This window comes from Aquarana catesbeiana, linkage group LG01 (genome assembly GCF_042186555.1).
Source record: "Aquarana catesbeiana isolate 2022-GZ linkage group LG01, ASM4218655v1, whole genome shotgun sequence".
NCBI lineage: Eukaryota > Metazoa > Chordata > Amphibia > Anura > Ranidae > Aquarana > Aquarana catesbeiana.
This window is the reverse complement of record NC_133324.1, coordinates 194,431,744-194,445,586: the sequence shown is the minus strand read 5'-3', so window position 1 is coordinate 194,445,586 and position 13,843 is coordinate 194,431,744. Positions and strand designations below refer to the sequence as shown.

The following is a 13,843-nucleotide window of genomic DNA, read 5'->3' as shown; positions in this document are numbered from 1 at the left end:
GTTGTTAAGGACGACGGCGGCCGACAGCTCCTTAAGGAAAACGTTAACATTCCTAAACACTGGCAAAAAAAACACTAAATATTAGCAATTTTTTATCCAGCGTTTTTTGAGCGTCTAGTGTTCATGGAGCCTAAAAAAACTTCCACAGTACGTTTATTCCTACATCTAAGGGACAAAGGAGTGATTTGTATCAAACAAAAGGTCTTGTGTGAGATCTATATCATGTGTGATTGGAAGAGCTGACAGAACACACAGTGCCTTTCATACACATCAATAAGGAAGTGAAGAAAGTGATGAGCAAGGAAAGCACCCTCCCCACTACAGAGGACACTCATCCCTCTCATCCCTCCTCCTCCTCCTGTCTGACCAACACGTATGCACTGAGCGAGAGCACTTCCGGGTCAGCGAGAGCCGGTTTCCGCTTCCAAGACTCCATCGCCCCAGTCACTCTCCTCCTCTGCCACGCTTACAGGACGTTCCCTGATTGAGTATATCCGGGACGGTACCGGGTGAGTGACACCGGGGGGCTGAGCTGTGACCGGCTTCTACTACAGGTGTATAGGGGGGTCCTAGCATAGTGCAGGGCAAGTATATATAGGACACAGGGCTGTACGTGGGGGGAGGGGGGTACATACAGTGCTGTGCAGGATTACTATGGGGGGGAAGATGATGCTGGTCAGAGCCATGTTTGGTGTGAGTGCTGTACATTAATGATGATAGTATTGGGTCATTGTCACTCCATGTCACCACCTCATCTTATTTTAGCAACCTATTGTAGCTCTGATCAGCCATTTTATTTAGTCCTCCACTTTCTCTTTGTTCTGCTCCCATTCATTGATCCTGTGTAGATTATAGGTGTCATGGATACAGGTTGATGTACTTAGTTCTAGCAGATGGTCCGCTGAATACTGCCCATGATTCTCTTTATTGGTGATTTTGTATAGTAAGATGTATTTATATATATATATATATATATATATATATATATATACACACACACACACACCCAGAAGTACCCATGTAACAAATAATATTGTTTTGGAAATTTGCACTTTTAGGCCCCCAGGACCATTCAGGTGCATTGCGCCCGGGAGGGGACAGGCGCATCGTCTAGCCCCACTACAGGCAGCCTGTCAGAGTCTATGGCAGACTGCGGCTGAATGCTGTGCTGAGTGGTACTGGTGTTGTGGGTCGTACTTGTCCCTGAACAGACATGGTGGTACACTGTCCAGCCGCAGTCTGCCAGCAACGGGGCTGGGCGATGCACCTGTCCTTCCCGCACTGCAGCTGAATGGCCCTGTGTGCAAAGAGTCTTATTTGTAAGGATTTAGGTCTTATTCACACAGGCGCTGTAGACCATGAAGAGGCCAACTTGTTTATGTGGCTGAAGCCACCAGGTGCTGCATGCAGACAGTCCATGTTGGGTGAGGTTCACATCTCTATGTTATGTGCGTTTGCGTAGACACAGCAGTCTATTCATTTGAATTGGCTGCTGTACCTGTGGGGAAAAGGTACCCAACCCTTTTCCCAAAACAAATTCACACAAAACAATGCTATGCTATGGCACAATGTGGTTTGTGCACCAGAAAACGTACGGCTTTTTCTAAAATGTTGGGGAGGCACCCCTGCTCATCTGGCACATTTGGGCTACAGGTGCGCAAACAAATTTGATTTACATGTCTTCCTGCAGATATATCTCTCCACAAAGCCTGATGAAGAGCATGGTATGCTCGTAACTGTACAGTAGCATTACATTGTTATGCCTTGAAGAGCAATCAGATAAAAATACATTTTTGCATTGGAGAATGTGTCCCATCGTTCTAAACCTAGTTAACCATATGGGCATGCAGCGGCTGCACAGACAGTTGCTCATCCTAATTTGACAAACATGCAGCGGGTGAGTGGCCCCCTACACATGTTGTCTGTCTGTGTTTGGCCTCATTTACATGGGCAAAAATTAGATGAGGTTATGTGCATTTAGCTTTTCTAAATGCATATATGTGCGTCTAAAGATTCTCAATGACATCATTCATACATCGCTATTATGTGGGTTCAGCTGCAGTCAGTTTTAATTGTATTTCGGAAAATCCCAAAGCATGCAAATGCACAATTCTCAGAAGCCTTTTTTCTGCGTTTAGAGGGCAAAAACATGAATGTGAATGAGGCTGTAAAACATTTGAAGTGCAGTGAAAACAATAAGACATATGTGTCTTATGCCGCGTACACACGGGCGGACTTTTCGGCGGACTTTCGAATGAACTGACTTGCCTACACACGATCAAGTAAAGTCCAACGGATTTGTACGTGATGACGTACGACCAGACTAAAATAAGGAAGTTCATAGCCAGTAGCCAATAGCTGCCCTAGTGTCGGTTTTTGCCCGTTGGACTAGCATTCAGACGAGCAGACTTTTTGACCGCACTCGAGTCCGTCGGAAAGATTGGAAACATGTTTTATTTCTAGGTCCGTCGAACTTTTGGGGAGAAAAAGTCCGCTGGTGCCCACACACGATCGAATTGTCCGACGGAGTCCGGTCCGCCGGACCTAGTCCATCAAAGTCTGCTTGTGTGTACACGGCATTAAGCCTCTTTCACGCTGGAGCGGTGTCAGCGGTAAAACGGCGCTGTTTTTAGCGCTGCTTTACCGTCGTTTTAGCGGCGGTATTTGGCCGCTAGCGAGGCGGTTTTAAACCCCCCCCCCTGCTAGCAGCCGAGAAAGGGTTAAAACCACCGCAAAGCGCTGAAGCAGCAGCGCTATGCCGGCGGTATAGCCATGCTGCCCCATTGATTTAAATGGGCAGGAGCGGTGTATACACCACTCCTTCACCGCTTCAAAGATGCTGCTAGCGGGACTTTTTTTTTACTGTCCTGTCAGTGCACCGCTCCAGTGTGAAAGCCCCCGGGGCTTTCACATTGGAGACACAGCAGCGGCTCCTGCAAAGCGCTCCTGTGTGAAAGGGGTCTAAGGGCACAAGACCGTTTCCTCTCTAGGGGCTCATTTACACCACAACGATTTGGGTCACATACTTTACAGACTGCTATGCTGAATTGTTGTATTTGTTGTGTGCCGCAATTCATTCTTAAGCTTACCACGCATATTACACTCCGATTATCCAATCTCCTTTAGATCTACCAACATCCATGTGGTAAAACGCCTGCCTGATTGGCTAGATTATGTAGGTCCTCATACTACACAGTCTTGGTGAATGAAAAGTTGATTGTATGGTCAAATCATAATATGTATGGTGACCATCATTGTAAAAATTGTGCAGGTGCATTTCTTTGTATACTGAGTCGAATGGTCAGCTTAATAAAAAATAAATGGGCTGTCTTAGCACAACATGCCACCACATGCAAAATACACGCTTTCCAGAATGCAGTTGGCCTTATAGGGCCTAATACAGAAGGATTCAGTGATCTGAACTAGCATGTTGTGACATTTTCTCTTTCTTAGACCAGGGTTATAATAGGCATGCCTTTTCTTTCAGTAAAATTGTAGGAGTAATGCTGGTCACACAATACCATCGGTCTGTAGAATCTCCTTTAAGGCCATTCACACCAGATACATTGGGTTGAGCTGGGCAGTCTTGTCCAACGCATAGATGAGGCAGTTCATACTGCTGTGTCTTGCCCTAAAAAAGAAAAATGTAAGGCAAGCAGTCTTTTTTTTTTTTTTTTTTTTTCCCCAGCGCAGCATGGTGCAGCCAATAGAACTGGATGTCACTTTGTGACATTTCAAGAAGGTTTTTAAAAAAACAAAAAAAAAAGAATGTCTGCCTCTGTCTTTATTTGCAATGGTCTGTTTACAAAGTATCTGCAGAGCTGCCTTTACATTGCATACCTGTAGTACATGCTACCGGTGCTAGCAAACCCTTAGCCGGCCATAGACAGAGCGATTTTCTTTCGTGCCAGTATGGGTTGCAGGAAAGAAAATCAATTCCCCCATCAGCATCCTCCCGCTGAACCATTGTGTTCTCCTGGCAGGGGGAGCTGCCAGGAGAACACAATGTTCCCGTCGCGAGAACACAGTGATTACTGCTAGCGGCTATAATAGCCGCTAGCAATAATCACATGTAAAATCCGACAGGCTGGATCATCCAATAGAATATCATACAGATGTTTAATGTGAGTGTCCATCTGAAGACTGCAGTTGCTCATAGGTAGGTTTGTTAAAACAGTACACCTTCCTAGGAGTTACCATGCTGTGACTAGTGATGTTTTTCTGCCAGCAGGCCCATAGTTTTCCTGTTACATCTTTAGAGTAGATGTCTTTGACTTGATAGTGACTGCTGTGATGGAGACACACTTGTGGGAACAATATTGAAGGGCATCAGTCACAAAGAAAAATATTTGTGAGAATCATCAGATGCTAGTCACCATCCAATATCTTCAAAGCTGTAAGCTAATTCCAAACATTGTTGAAATCAAGTCAAACTACCCTATCAGGTAAAGCTGCCTTAAAATTAATATTCGGCCATAGAGAAGAAGGTAGAGTTCATCTGCTAATGGTCAGGTTCTGTGATGGCCCTAGGTCACTAGAGCTCTGAGCTCACAAATGATACTCTTTGGGGTTGATTTACTAAAACTGAAGCGTGCAGCTGTGCATTGCAGCCAATCGGCTTCTAAATTCAGCTCGTTCAGTTAGGCCTTGACCAAAAAACCTGGAAGCTGATTGGTTTCTATGCACAGTGGCACCAGATTTTGCACTCTCCAGTTTTAGTAAATCAATTCCTCTGTGTGGATGTACATGATTCAGTAGAGCACAATCTCACTGTGCTCATAGTATACTGTAAAGCAGGGTTGATTTGATTTAAATCACTAGTAAAAAGGCTTGATTTAAATCATAATTTTTAAAAAGCAACTGTCATTTCTGTCCCGCAGCTGCTCCTCCTCTGACCCGCTGTTGACTCACCGGCAGTCCCCGGCTGGTGATGTGGCAGTGACACAACAAGGTGAGGGACGTGGCAGCAGCAGGTGAGTGGATCTGAAATGACAGGTGCTCTTTATATGTAAGGACTCATTCTTGCTGGTAGTTAGAATCTTTAATATTTCCAAACAAAATGAAGTTTTCCTATTTTAAATAATAAGCTGTCGGGTTAGTAAAACAGCAATATCACGGGGCTGCACAGTGGTGTAGTGGGTAGCACTTTCGCCTAGCAGTAAGAAGGGTCGCTGGTTTGAATCCCAAACACGACACTACCTACCTGGAGCTTGCATGTTCTCCCTGTGCCTGCGTGGGTTTCCTCCGGGTACTCCGGTTATCTCCCACACTCCAAAGACATGCTGGTAGGTTAATTGGATCCTGTCGAAATTGTCCCTAGTATGTATGAATGTGAGTTAGGGACCTTTAGATTGTAAGATCCTTGAGGGTGTAGGGACTGATGTGAATGTATAATGTATATGTAAAGCGCTGCGTAAATTGACGGCGCTATATAAGTAACTGAAATAAATAAGATATCAGAACTGATTCAGTCATACAGTTTGTAGCGTACATAGATTTGCAAAACAAATCCAATTTATTTTTTTTTAAATCATTGATTTTTATCCTCCCTGCTGTAAAGTGCTATATAGAGATGTCAATTGGATTCTTTGGAGCTTTCAGAGAAAGGCATAAAATTTTAGTATTTCTATCATGAATCATGCCAATAATTGAGAAACTGACTTACTGTTTTGTATTCTTTCTTTTGCAGAAGGAGATTGTTGTTGTGGTAGTGGCCAGTAAAACCTGAAGATGCTGCGTTGTTTGGTGTACAAATCCAGTTGGAGGTCTTTGCTGTCACTACTTCTACTTGCTCTGGGATGTGCCACTGCATCAGAAATCACCTTTGAACTGCCTGATAATGCCAAGCAGTGCTTCTATGAAGATATTACTCAGGGAACCAAGTGTACACTAGAGTTTCAGGTAGGAAGACTTCAAAATTCTCTTTTTTTTACCTGTTATGATTAAAAAACTAATTTAAAAGACATCTCCCAGTCTTTTAAGGCTAAGTTCAAGGCTATGTTAAATGTTCCACACGTGTTTAGCATTTAACGTGTTCCAGCTCCTGCCGCCAGTTCCCCGCCGAACTCTCCCTCAGACCCCATTCACACAGGGGCAACACGCTGAGGCGACCTGCAAACGACTGCCCGGGCGACTTGCAAAACGACTTCTGTATAGAAGTCTATGCAAGTCGCCCCAAGTCGCCCCCGAAGTCGTACAGGAACCTTTTTCTAAGTCAGAGCGACTTGCGTCGCTCCCCTTAGAACGGTTCCATAGCACAGAACGGGAGGCGACTTGTCAGGCGACTAGGTCGCCTGACAAGTGGGCTCTCAGTGTGACAGTGGGCAGGGAATTTTCTCCACCCACACAGCCGCATCATTCATTCATAGTTTTCTGTGAATGCGTGAACTACAAGTACTGCCAGCCAACGCAGCTTGTAGTTCCGAATAAACTGTGAGGGTGCTCATGACTTTTAGTTTATTATTCACAAGCACTGCAGCTTTCAGCAGATGGCCTTTTATGAAGGTATAATAAGAAAGATGCAGAGTTTGCCTGCAGAAGCCTGACACTGCACTCTTGGTCCACTGATCATGAGTGCAAGGCTTTCTAGGCTCCTGCAGGAAAAAATAATAAATGCACAGTTTTTTATGCATAAATAGGTGCATTTATATATTTTTTTTTTTCTGGAAAGGTGAAATGTAAAGATGATGGTCAGGTGTCTAATGGTCAGGTGTCCTACAGGCAGTGGTAAGCTACTACATAGAGCATCCAATTACTTTTGCCCTGAATTGCCTTTAGTACAGGTTTGCTTTGATAGCTCACCTTCATGTTGCTGATACTTCTCTTCCCTGGACTCCCCTGGTAAACAGGAGTCCTCTGAAATGCCCAGTATGTTCAGATATGAGGTAGCGTGTGACTTTCCCCTCCTTCCATAATGCATCACTGGGTGCCTGAGTGGACAGTTGTAAGGTTTAAATGCTGTCAAGTGAGGGTGTGCAGACGATCTTTACCTTGAGTAGCCTCCAACTGGTACTAGCACAGGGCTTTTTCTGGACGCTACAGTGGGCAAATAGGGCAATGGGAAAGCATAGGAAGCTCAGACTCAGCAAGGAAGGTAATCAGCCAGAAAGTGTTGCTGCTATGTTTGCTTCAGAATTTTATAGCTGATCGATGCTTCACCTGAATTTTTAATGGATAATGAAACATGCTCTCTTTTCCATTTAGTAGGAGGAAGTACAATGGATATAAAAAGACTACACGCCCCTGTTAAAATGTCAGGTTTCTGTGATGTAAAAAAAATAGACAAAGATAAATCATTTCAGAACTTTTTCCACCTTTTAATGTGACCTTTAAACTGTACAACTCAATTGAAAAACAAACTGAAATCCTTTAGGGGGGAAGTTAAAATAATGTGGTTGCGGAAGTGTGCACACACTTTTATAACTGGGGATGGAGCTGTGTTCAGAATTAAGCAATCACATTCAAACTCATGTTAAATAGGAGTCAGTACACACCTGCCATCATTTAAAGTGCCTCTAATTAGCCCCAAATAAAGTTCAGCTGTTCTAGTAGGTCTTTCCTGACATTTTTTTTAGTCGCATCCTACAGCGAAAGCCATAGTCCGCAGAGAGCTTCGAAAGCATCAGAGGGATCTCACTATTAAAACAAACATATTAGTCAGGAGAAGGGTACAAAAGAATTTCCAAGGCATTAGCTATGCCATGGAACACAGTGAAGACAGTCCTCATCAAGTGGAGAAAATATGGCACAACAGTGACATTACCAAGAACTGGATGTCCCTCCAAAATTGATGAAAAGACGAGAAGAAAACTGGTTAGGGAGGCTGCCAAGAGGCCTACAGCAACATTAAACAACATTAAAGGAGCTGCAGGAATATCTGGACAGTACTGGCTGTGTGGTACATGTGACAACAATCTCCTGTATTCTTCATATGTCTGTTCTATGGGGTAGAGTGGCAAGATGAAAGCCTTTTCTTATGAAGAAAAACATCAAAGCCTGGCTAAATTTTGCAAAAACACATCTGAAGTCTCCCAAAGGCATGTGGGAAAATGTGTCATGGTCTGATGAAACCAAGGTTAAACTTTCTCCAAGCGTCTTCCAGGACAGCCCATGAGACCTTGGGCTCCTACCAGTACAGGAAACACGTCACCCCCACCAGATAAAAGGGCGGTCCTCCAGGCCCATGTCAGTTATTTGTGTTTCCTCCAGATGGGGGGTAACATGTTCCTGGAACCTGCTCCCATAGGCCTTATGAGCAGGGGCTCTGTATGGCTATTTTTTGGGGCATATCACTTACCTCTTCCTCTGCCAGAAGCAGCACACCGCTGGGGAGGTTGGCTGTGCTGCTGTTCCCTGTCCTCAGTGCCTGGAGAGGGCCAGGACCGGTGTGAGGTCGGGCCCCTAGCGCAGTGCATTGCTCTAATGGCTCAGCTGAGCATCGGTTGTCCTTTCCTGCCAACAGCGTGGCTGATCTGTGCAGGGAATGGAGGAAGCCGTGGCGCTCGAGGGGGCGGAGCTATTGCGCTCCAAGCTGGCCCACAGGAAGTGCCTGGAGAGGGTTACTTCCGGGGCATATGACGTCATCATCGGGCACCGGAGACACGGTTCCAGTCTCCATAAACGGCACGAACAGAGAACGCTGGCTGCTGGTGTTTTCTTAGTGTAAAGCAGCCAGGCTGTGGACGACCAAGAGGGGCCAAATGGATCCTCCTGCAGTACCTGCACAGGCAGCGGATGCGGTTCCCAACACCAGCACCTCACAGGTAAGCCTGGGGTGTTCTGTCACCACCTTGCTATCCCTGTGAGTGTCTCTCCCTCTGTAGTAGTGGGTGTAAGGGGACACATTTCCTCCCTCCTGCACATGGTGTTACGGAGCGATTGGGTGGCTTTAATTACATTGTGGGTCATTTATTTTGTCTTGTAGACCAAGACTCAGGACAAGGCCCAAGCGCAGCCACTTAAAAGGAAATGTGCGGTTTGTGCAAACAAATTGAGCTCCTCATGGTGCAAAGCAGTTTGTCGCACCTGTATAGAAGGCCTGGTAAAAGATGACCCGGTTGCTTCTTGCCAGAAGATGCTTACTTCTGTTAGGGATGAGCTTGCGTCCACCTTCGGTTCTTTTAGAACACTTATTGACAAGCTCCAGACTCCGGCAGACAGTCCGTCTTCACGGAAGGCGTCGGTCAGCACTCCACAGCAGGCAGAGAGTGAGGACTCTGAGGCTGAGGTCAGATCTACCCTTTCTTCTCTGGAAGAATCAGGGTCAGACACAGAGCCCAGGGATAGAGAATCCACTCGAGGCTCAAGATTTAAGTTATCTGTTGAGGATGTAGATGACTTATTAAAGGCTATCTATACTACTCTTGAATTAAAAGAGGAAGAGGTTCAGTTATCCAAACATGATCTTATGTATAAAGGATTGCATAAGAGAAAATTGAGCGTTTTTCCAGTTCATAGTTCTTTGGTTGATACTATTCAACTGGAATGGGATAATCCTGAGAGAAAACCATTCTTCTCTAGTAACCTATAAAGAAGGTTTCCTTTTGATGAGCACACTGCGCAGCTGTAAAATAAGAATCCCAAGTTAGACGCACCTCTTTCAAAGGTTTAAAAAAACCCGGACCTAGCATCCGATGATATGGGCATGCTTAAGGATCCGATGGACAAGAGGGGATATCCTTCTCCACAGAGCCTGGGACTCAGCGGTTGGAAACCTGAAACCAGCTCTGGCTTCCACTTGTGTGGCCAGAAATCTGGTGGTTTGGTTGACTCAGATTCAGTCACATCTGTCAGCAGGTACCTCCAGAGAGCAAATTTTAAAGTCTTGTCCTCTCCTATTTCAGGCAGTGGGTTTTTTGGCGGATTCTTCCACTGAGTCGGTAAGAATGTTGGCCAGGACTTCGGCTCTAGTGAACTCGGCCAGGAGAAGCCTTTGACTTAAGACCTGGTCAGGGGACTTGGCCTCCAAGTTGCGCCTTTTGTGTCCTTCCCTTAACTGGCGATCATTTATTTGGCCCAGGTCTACAGGAGGCACTGGAACGCACGGTGATAAGAAAAGGCGTTTCCAGAGAAAAAGAGTTCCGACAGCCAGAAAATTTTTTCGTGGCCAAGGCAGGCAACAGAGTCCTAGAGAAAAGCACAGCAGGCTGAAAAAACACTGGACTGGGCACAAAGGCAGAGGCAAAGGGGGAGTGCTGTTTAACCCTCCTTATCCTGAATCTCCGGACTTTAAACAAGTCCATCAGATACAAACATTTCCGGATGGAGACGGTTTTTACTATCAAAAACCTACTATACCCAAACTGCTTTATGGCCACGTTGGACTTAAGGAATGCCTATCTTCACATCCCTATCCATCCAGCCTTCCAAAAGTTTTTGAGATTGGCAGTGAAGATGGGTATGGGGATGGGATGGGTATCAATTTCAGGCCCTCCCCTTCGGTCTTTCCTCAGCCCCACGCCTCTTTACGAAGGTGTTGGGGGAAGCGCTGGCTGCACTAAGGTTAAAGGTGATAACTGTTATCCCTTACTTGGACAACCTCCTGATAGTAGCAAAGACATACCAGAGGCTGTTGGAGGATCTCCAGGCTGTACAGGACTTTTTACAGTCCCTAGGCTGGCTGATAAACAAAGAAAAATCGTCCTTGATCCCGGCCCAGGAAGTATCTTATCTGGGTTACGATTTTTGCTCAGTGAACCAAAGAGTTTTTCTTCCTCAGGAGAAGATTACCAAGGTGTTCCAGACTAAGTCAGCGTTGCAGACCAACCAGTTGGTCTCTCTGAGACAGGTGTCGAGGGCAGTGGGTCTTATGACCTCATGTTTTCCCGCAGTACCATGGGCGAGACTCCGTCAGCGTCCGTTACAAATGTTTCTTTTAAGAAACTGGGACGGGGACGTAAGGTCCCTGGACTCAAGGATCCGGCTTCCCAACAGGATAAAAAGAAGCCTGTGGTGGTGGAGAGCTGGTCAGCACCTAGCAGGAGGTCTCCCATGGTCCTTTCCCATATCCCGAAGGATTACTACAGATGCAAGTTCCTGGGGATGGGGGGCCCACCTCAGCAATGCAGTAGCACAGGGAGAGTGGTCCTCAGAGGAGGCAAGGGCCTCATCCAATCAGGGAGCTGCTTGCAGTCCAGAGAGCCCTGCAGTCTTTTCAGATGGAGATCATGGGTCACAACCTCCAAATTCTGTCGGACAATATCGCGACAGTCGCGTATATAAACAAGCAGGGAGGCACAAGAAGCCGGATGCTTCAGTCCATTGCCCAGGAGATCCTCTCATGGGAAGAGGGGAATCTATCTTCAATTTCAGCTGTACACCTGAAGGGGACAAGCAATTGCCTGGCAGATTATCTCAGCCGTCACAGGATAGACCGAGACAACTGGTCCCTTCATCCCGAAGTCTTTGCAGACCTCACCAAGAGGTGGAGTTATCCCGTAGCGGATTTATTCGCAAACCGAAACAACCGCAAGACGGAGATATTCTTTTCCATGAACCCGGCAGACCAAGCCTTGGGAATCGATGCTCTGGCAAACCCGTGGCCTCCAGGCCTATGTTATGCCTTCCCGCCAATCAGACTGATTCCAGAAGTCCTCCGGAAGTTTCTGCTAGTAGAGACGGATCTGATTCTAATTGCCCCATTTTGGCCCAAGAGGCCATGGTTTTCCCTGCTACAGTCTCTGGTTTCAGAGCCTCCGCGGAGTCTTCCGAAAAAGGTAGACTTATTATTGCAGGGTCCAGTATCGCATCCTCAGGTGGTTTCCTTAAACTTGACGGCCTGGTATCTGAAGAAAAGATACTGAGCGCCCAGGGGTTCTCTGACAAGGTAGTCAAGACTCTTGTTAATTGCAGGAAGCCGGTTACTAGAGCCATATATTCCAAAGTTTGGAAAAGGTTTAACTCATGGTTATCTGAAAATGAAAGATTAACCCATGATATTCCGTCTATTTTGGAATCCAAGAGGGTGTCGACAAAGGTCTTTCAGTTAGTACCTTAAAGGTACAGGCGGCAGCTATTAGTGTGTTCCTCCAGTTTTCTCTCCTGGAAAATCCCACTATAGCCAGATTTTTCAAATCTATCTCTAGGGCCAGACCAGTAGTGGTGAGAAGTTGTCCAACGTGGGATCTGTCCCTAGTACTCCAAACTCTGGTAGAATTTCCATTTGAGCCTCTGGGAAGTATTTCAGTTTAGTTACTTACATTAAAGACTGTGTTCCTTATAGCTGTTACCTCAGCTCGTAGGGTAAGTGAGCTGCAGGCCCTATCGGTTAGGGAGCCCTTCCTCACGATTTTTGGAGTGTTTTTGCAAAGAAGAGTGGGCAAATATTGCCAAGTCAAGATGTGCCATACTGATAGACTCATACCCAAAAAGACTGAGTGATGTAAAAAAATTAGGGTTGTCCCGATACCACTTTTTTAGGACCGAGTACATTTTTTAATGTCATGTGACAGTGTTTTTTGTTTTGTTTTTTAACAGTGTTTTCATTTTTTTTTGGGGGGGGGGGGGGGGGGTGGACGGTGTATGTGTGTGGTGTGTGTTTTTTTTTTTTTTGTTTTTTTTTAATTTACAATTTTTATTTTTTACAATAATATATTTTTTTTATTCTTTATTGCAATATGTGTTTTTGTTTTGTTTTTTTAATCAGCCCTGTTGGGGGGCTTTGGTTAGATATCAGGGGTCTTAACAGACCTCTGATATCTCCCCCTTGAGACAGAGAAAGAGACAGAGGATAGAGATTCCCCAGTCCCTTTCTCTGCAGCCTCAGCTGCACTGAGAATGAATGGAGAGAAGACAGCGGCTCCTCTCCATTCATAAACTGACACATCCTAATCACAGGAGATTACAATGTTTCAGTTATGTGAATAGACAGAGTCAGCTGACTCTGTCCATTAACAAAGGAAAGAGGAGGACGGCACAACAGAGGGGGAGAAAGGAGAGGGACAGAGAAGGAGAGGGGAACGGAGGGGACAGCGGAGAGGCACAGCAGAACGGAGGGGACAGCGGAGGGGGACAGAAAAGGAGAGAGGAACGGAGGGGATAGCGGAGAGGCACAGGGAAGTTGAGAGGAACGGAGGGGATAGCGGAGAGGCACAGGGAAGTTGAGAGGAACGGAGGGGACAGCGGAGAGACACAGAGGAGGAGAGAGGAACAGAGGGGACAGCGGAGGGGGACAGAGAAACGGAGGGGGCATGGAGGAGGATGCAGTGACAGTCAGCGGTGAGCGATCACCGCTGTATGTCACTAAAGCTGCTGAAAGCCGCTGGGGGAGAATCTTGTAACTCCCCCATGCGCTGATCACAGTTGACTTCCAGGTATCGGGGGAAGCATCGGGAGCATTTGCCCGAGTACAAGTACTCGGGCAAATGCTCGGTATCGGTACCGATACTAGTATCGGGACAACCCTAAAAAAAATCAAAAGGTGCTTCAACAAAGTATTAGTTTAACCCCGTCCCGCTGACCGTACCCACATATGCAGCATCGGCTTTAAGGGGTTATAGTGGGTCTGCCTTGTCTGTTTTTTTTAGAGTTGCTTCCCTTCCGCCGCTCTTCCCTGGCCTCCTGTCGCCCCAGCCCCCCCCCCCCCCCCCCCCCGATCCGGCACTTCCCCCGGCTAAAGCGAGACTGTAAGGAAGCTGGAAACTGCTTCCTTCCAGTCTATTTTTGTGTAAACACGGAAGCGACGTCACAGCGTCACTTCCGGTTTACTTGGCTGCCAATGGCGCCAGTTTAAAAAAAAAACAGTATTGAGAATCGCCGTTTTTGGCTATCTGAATATACTTTGAAGGGCAAAGGAGGGATTTGGGCTCTTTTAGACTCCCGATCTCTCCATAAAGAGTAACTGTCA

General features: G+C 46.1%; 1 protein-coding gene across 2 annotated transcripts in view; it reads left to right on the top strand.

Moving 5' to 3' along the window:
* The first annotated feature begins 356 nt into the window (after positions 1-356).
* TMED7 (transmembrane p24 trafficking protein 7) overlaps positions 357-13,843 on the top strand; it is a 31,836-nt gene continuing 18,349 nt past the window's right edge. Inside the window, exons 1-3 of one of the 2 annotated variants that reach the window (XM_073624644.1) lie at positions 370-509; positions 4,881-4,973; positions 5,690-5,901. In XM_073624644.1, the coding sequence (XP_073480745.1) occupies positions 5,731-5,901 (171 nt within the window). In that variant the 5' untranslated portion in view covers positions 370-509; positions 4,881-4,973; positions 5,690-5,730. Of the gene's footprint in view, positions 510-4,880; positions 4,974-5,689; positions 5,902-13,843 lie in introns of both variants that reach the window. The other variant, XM_073624643.1, reaches the window with a different exon arrangement.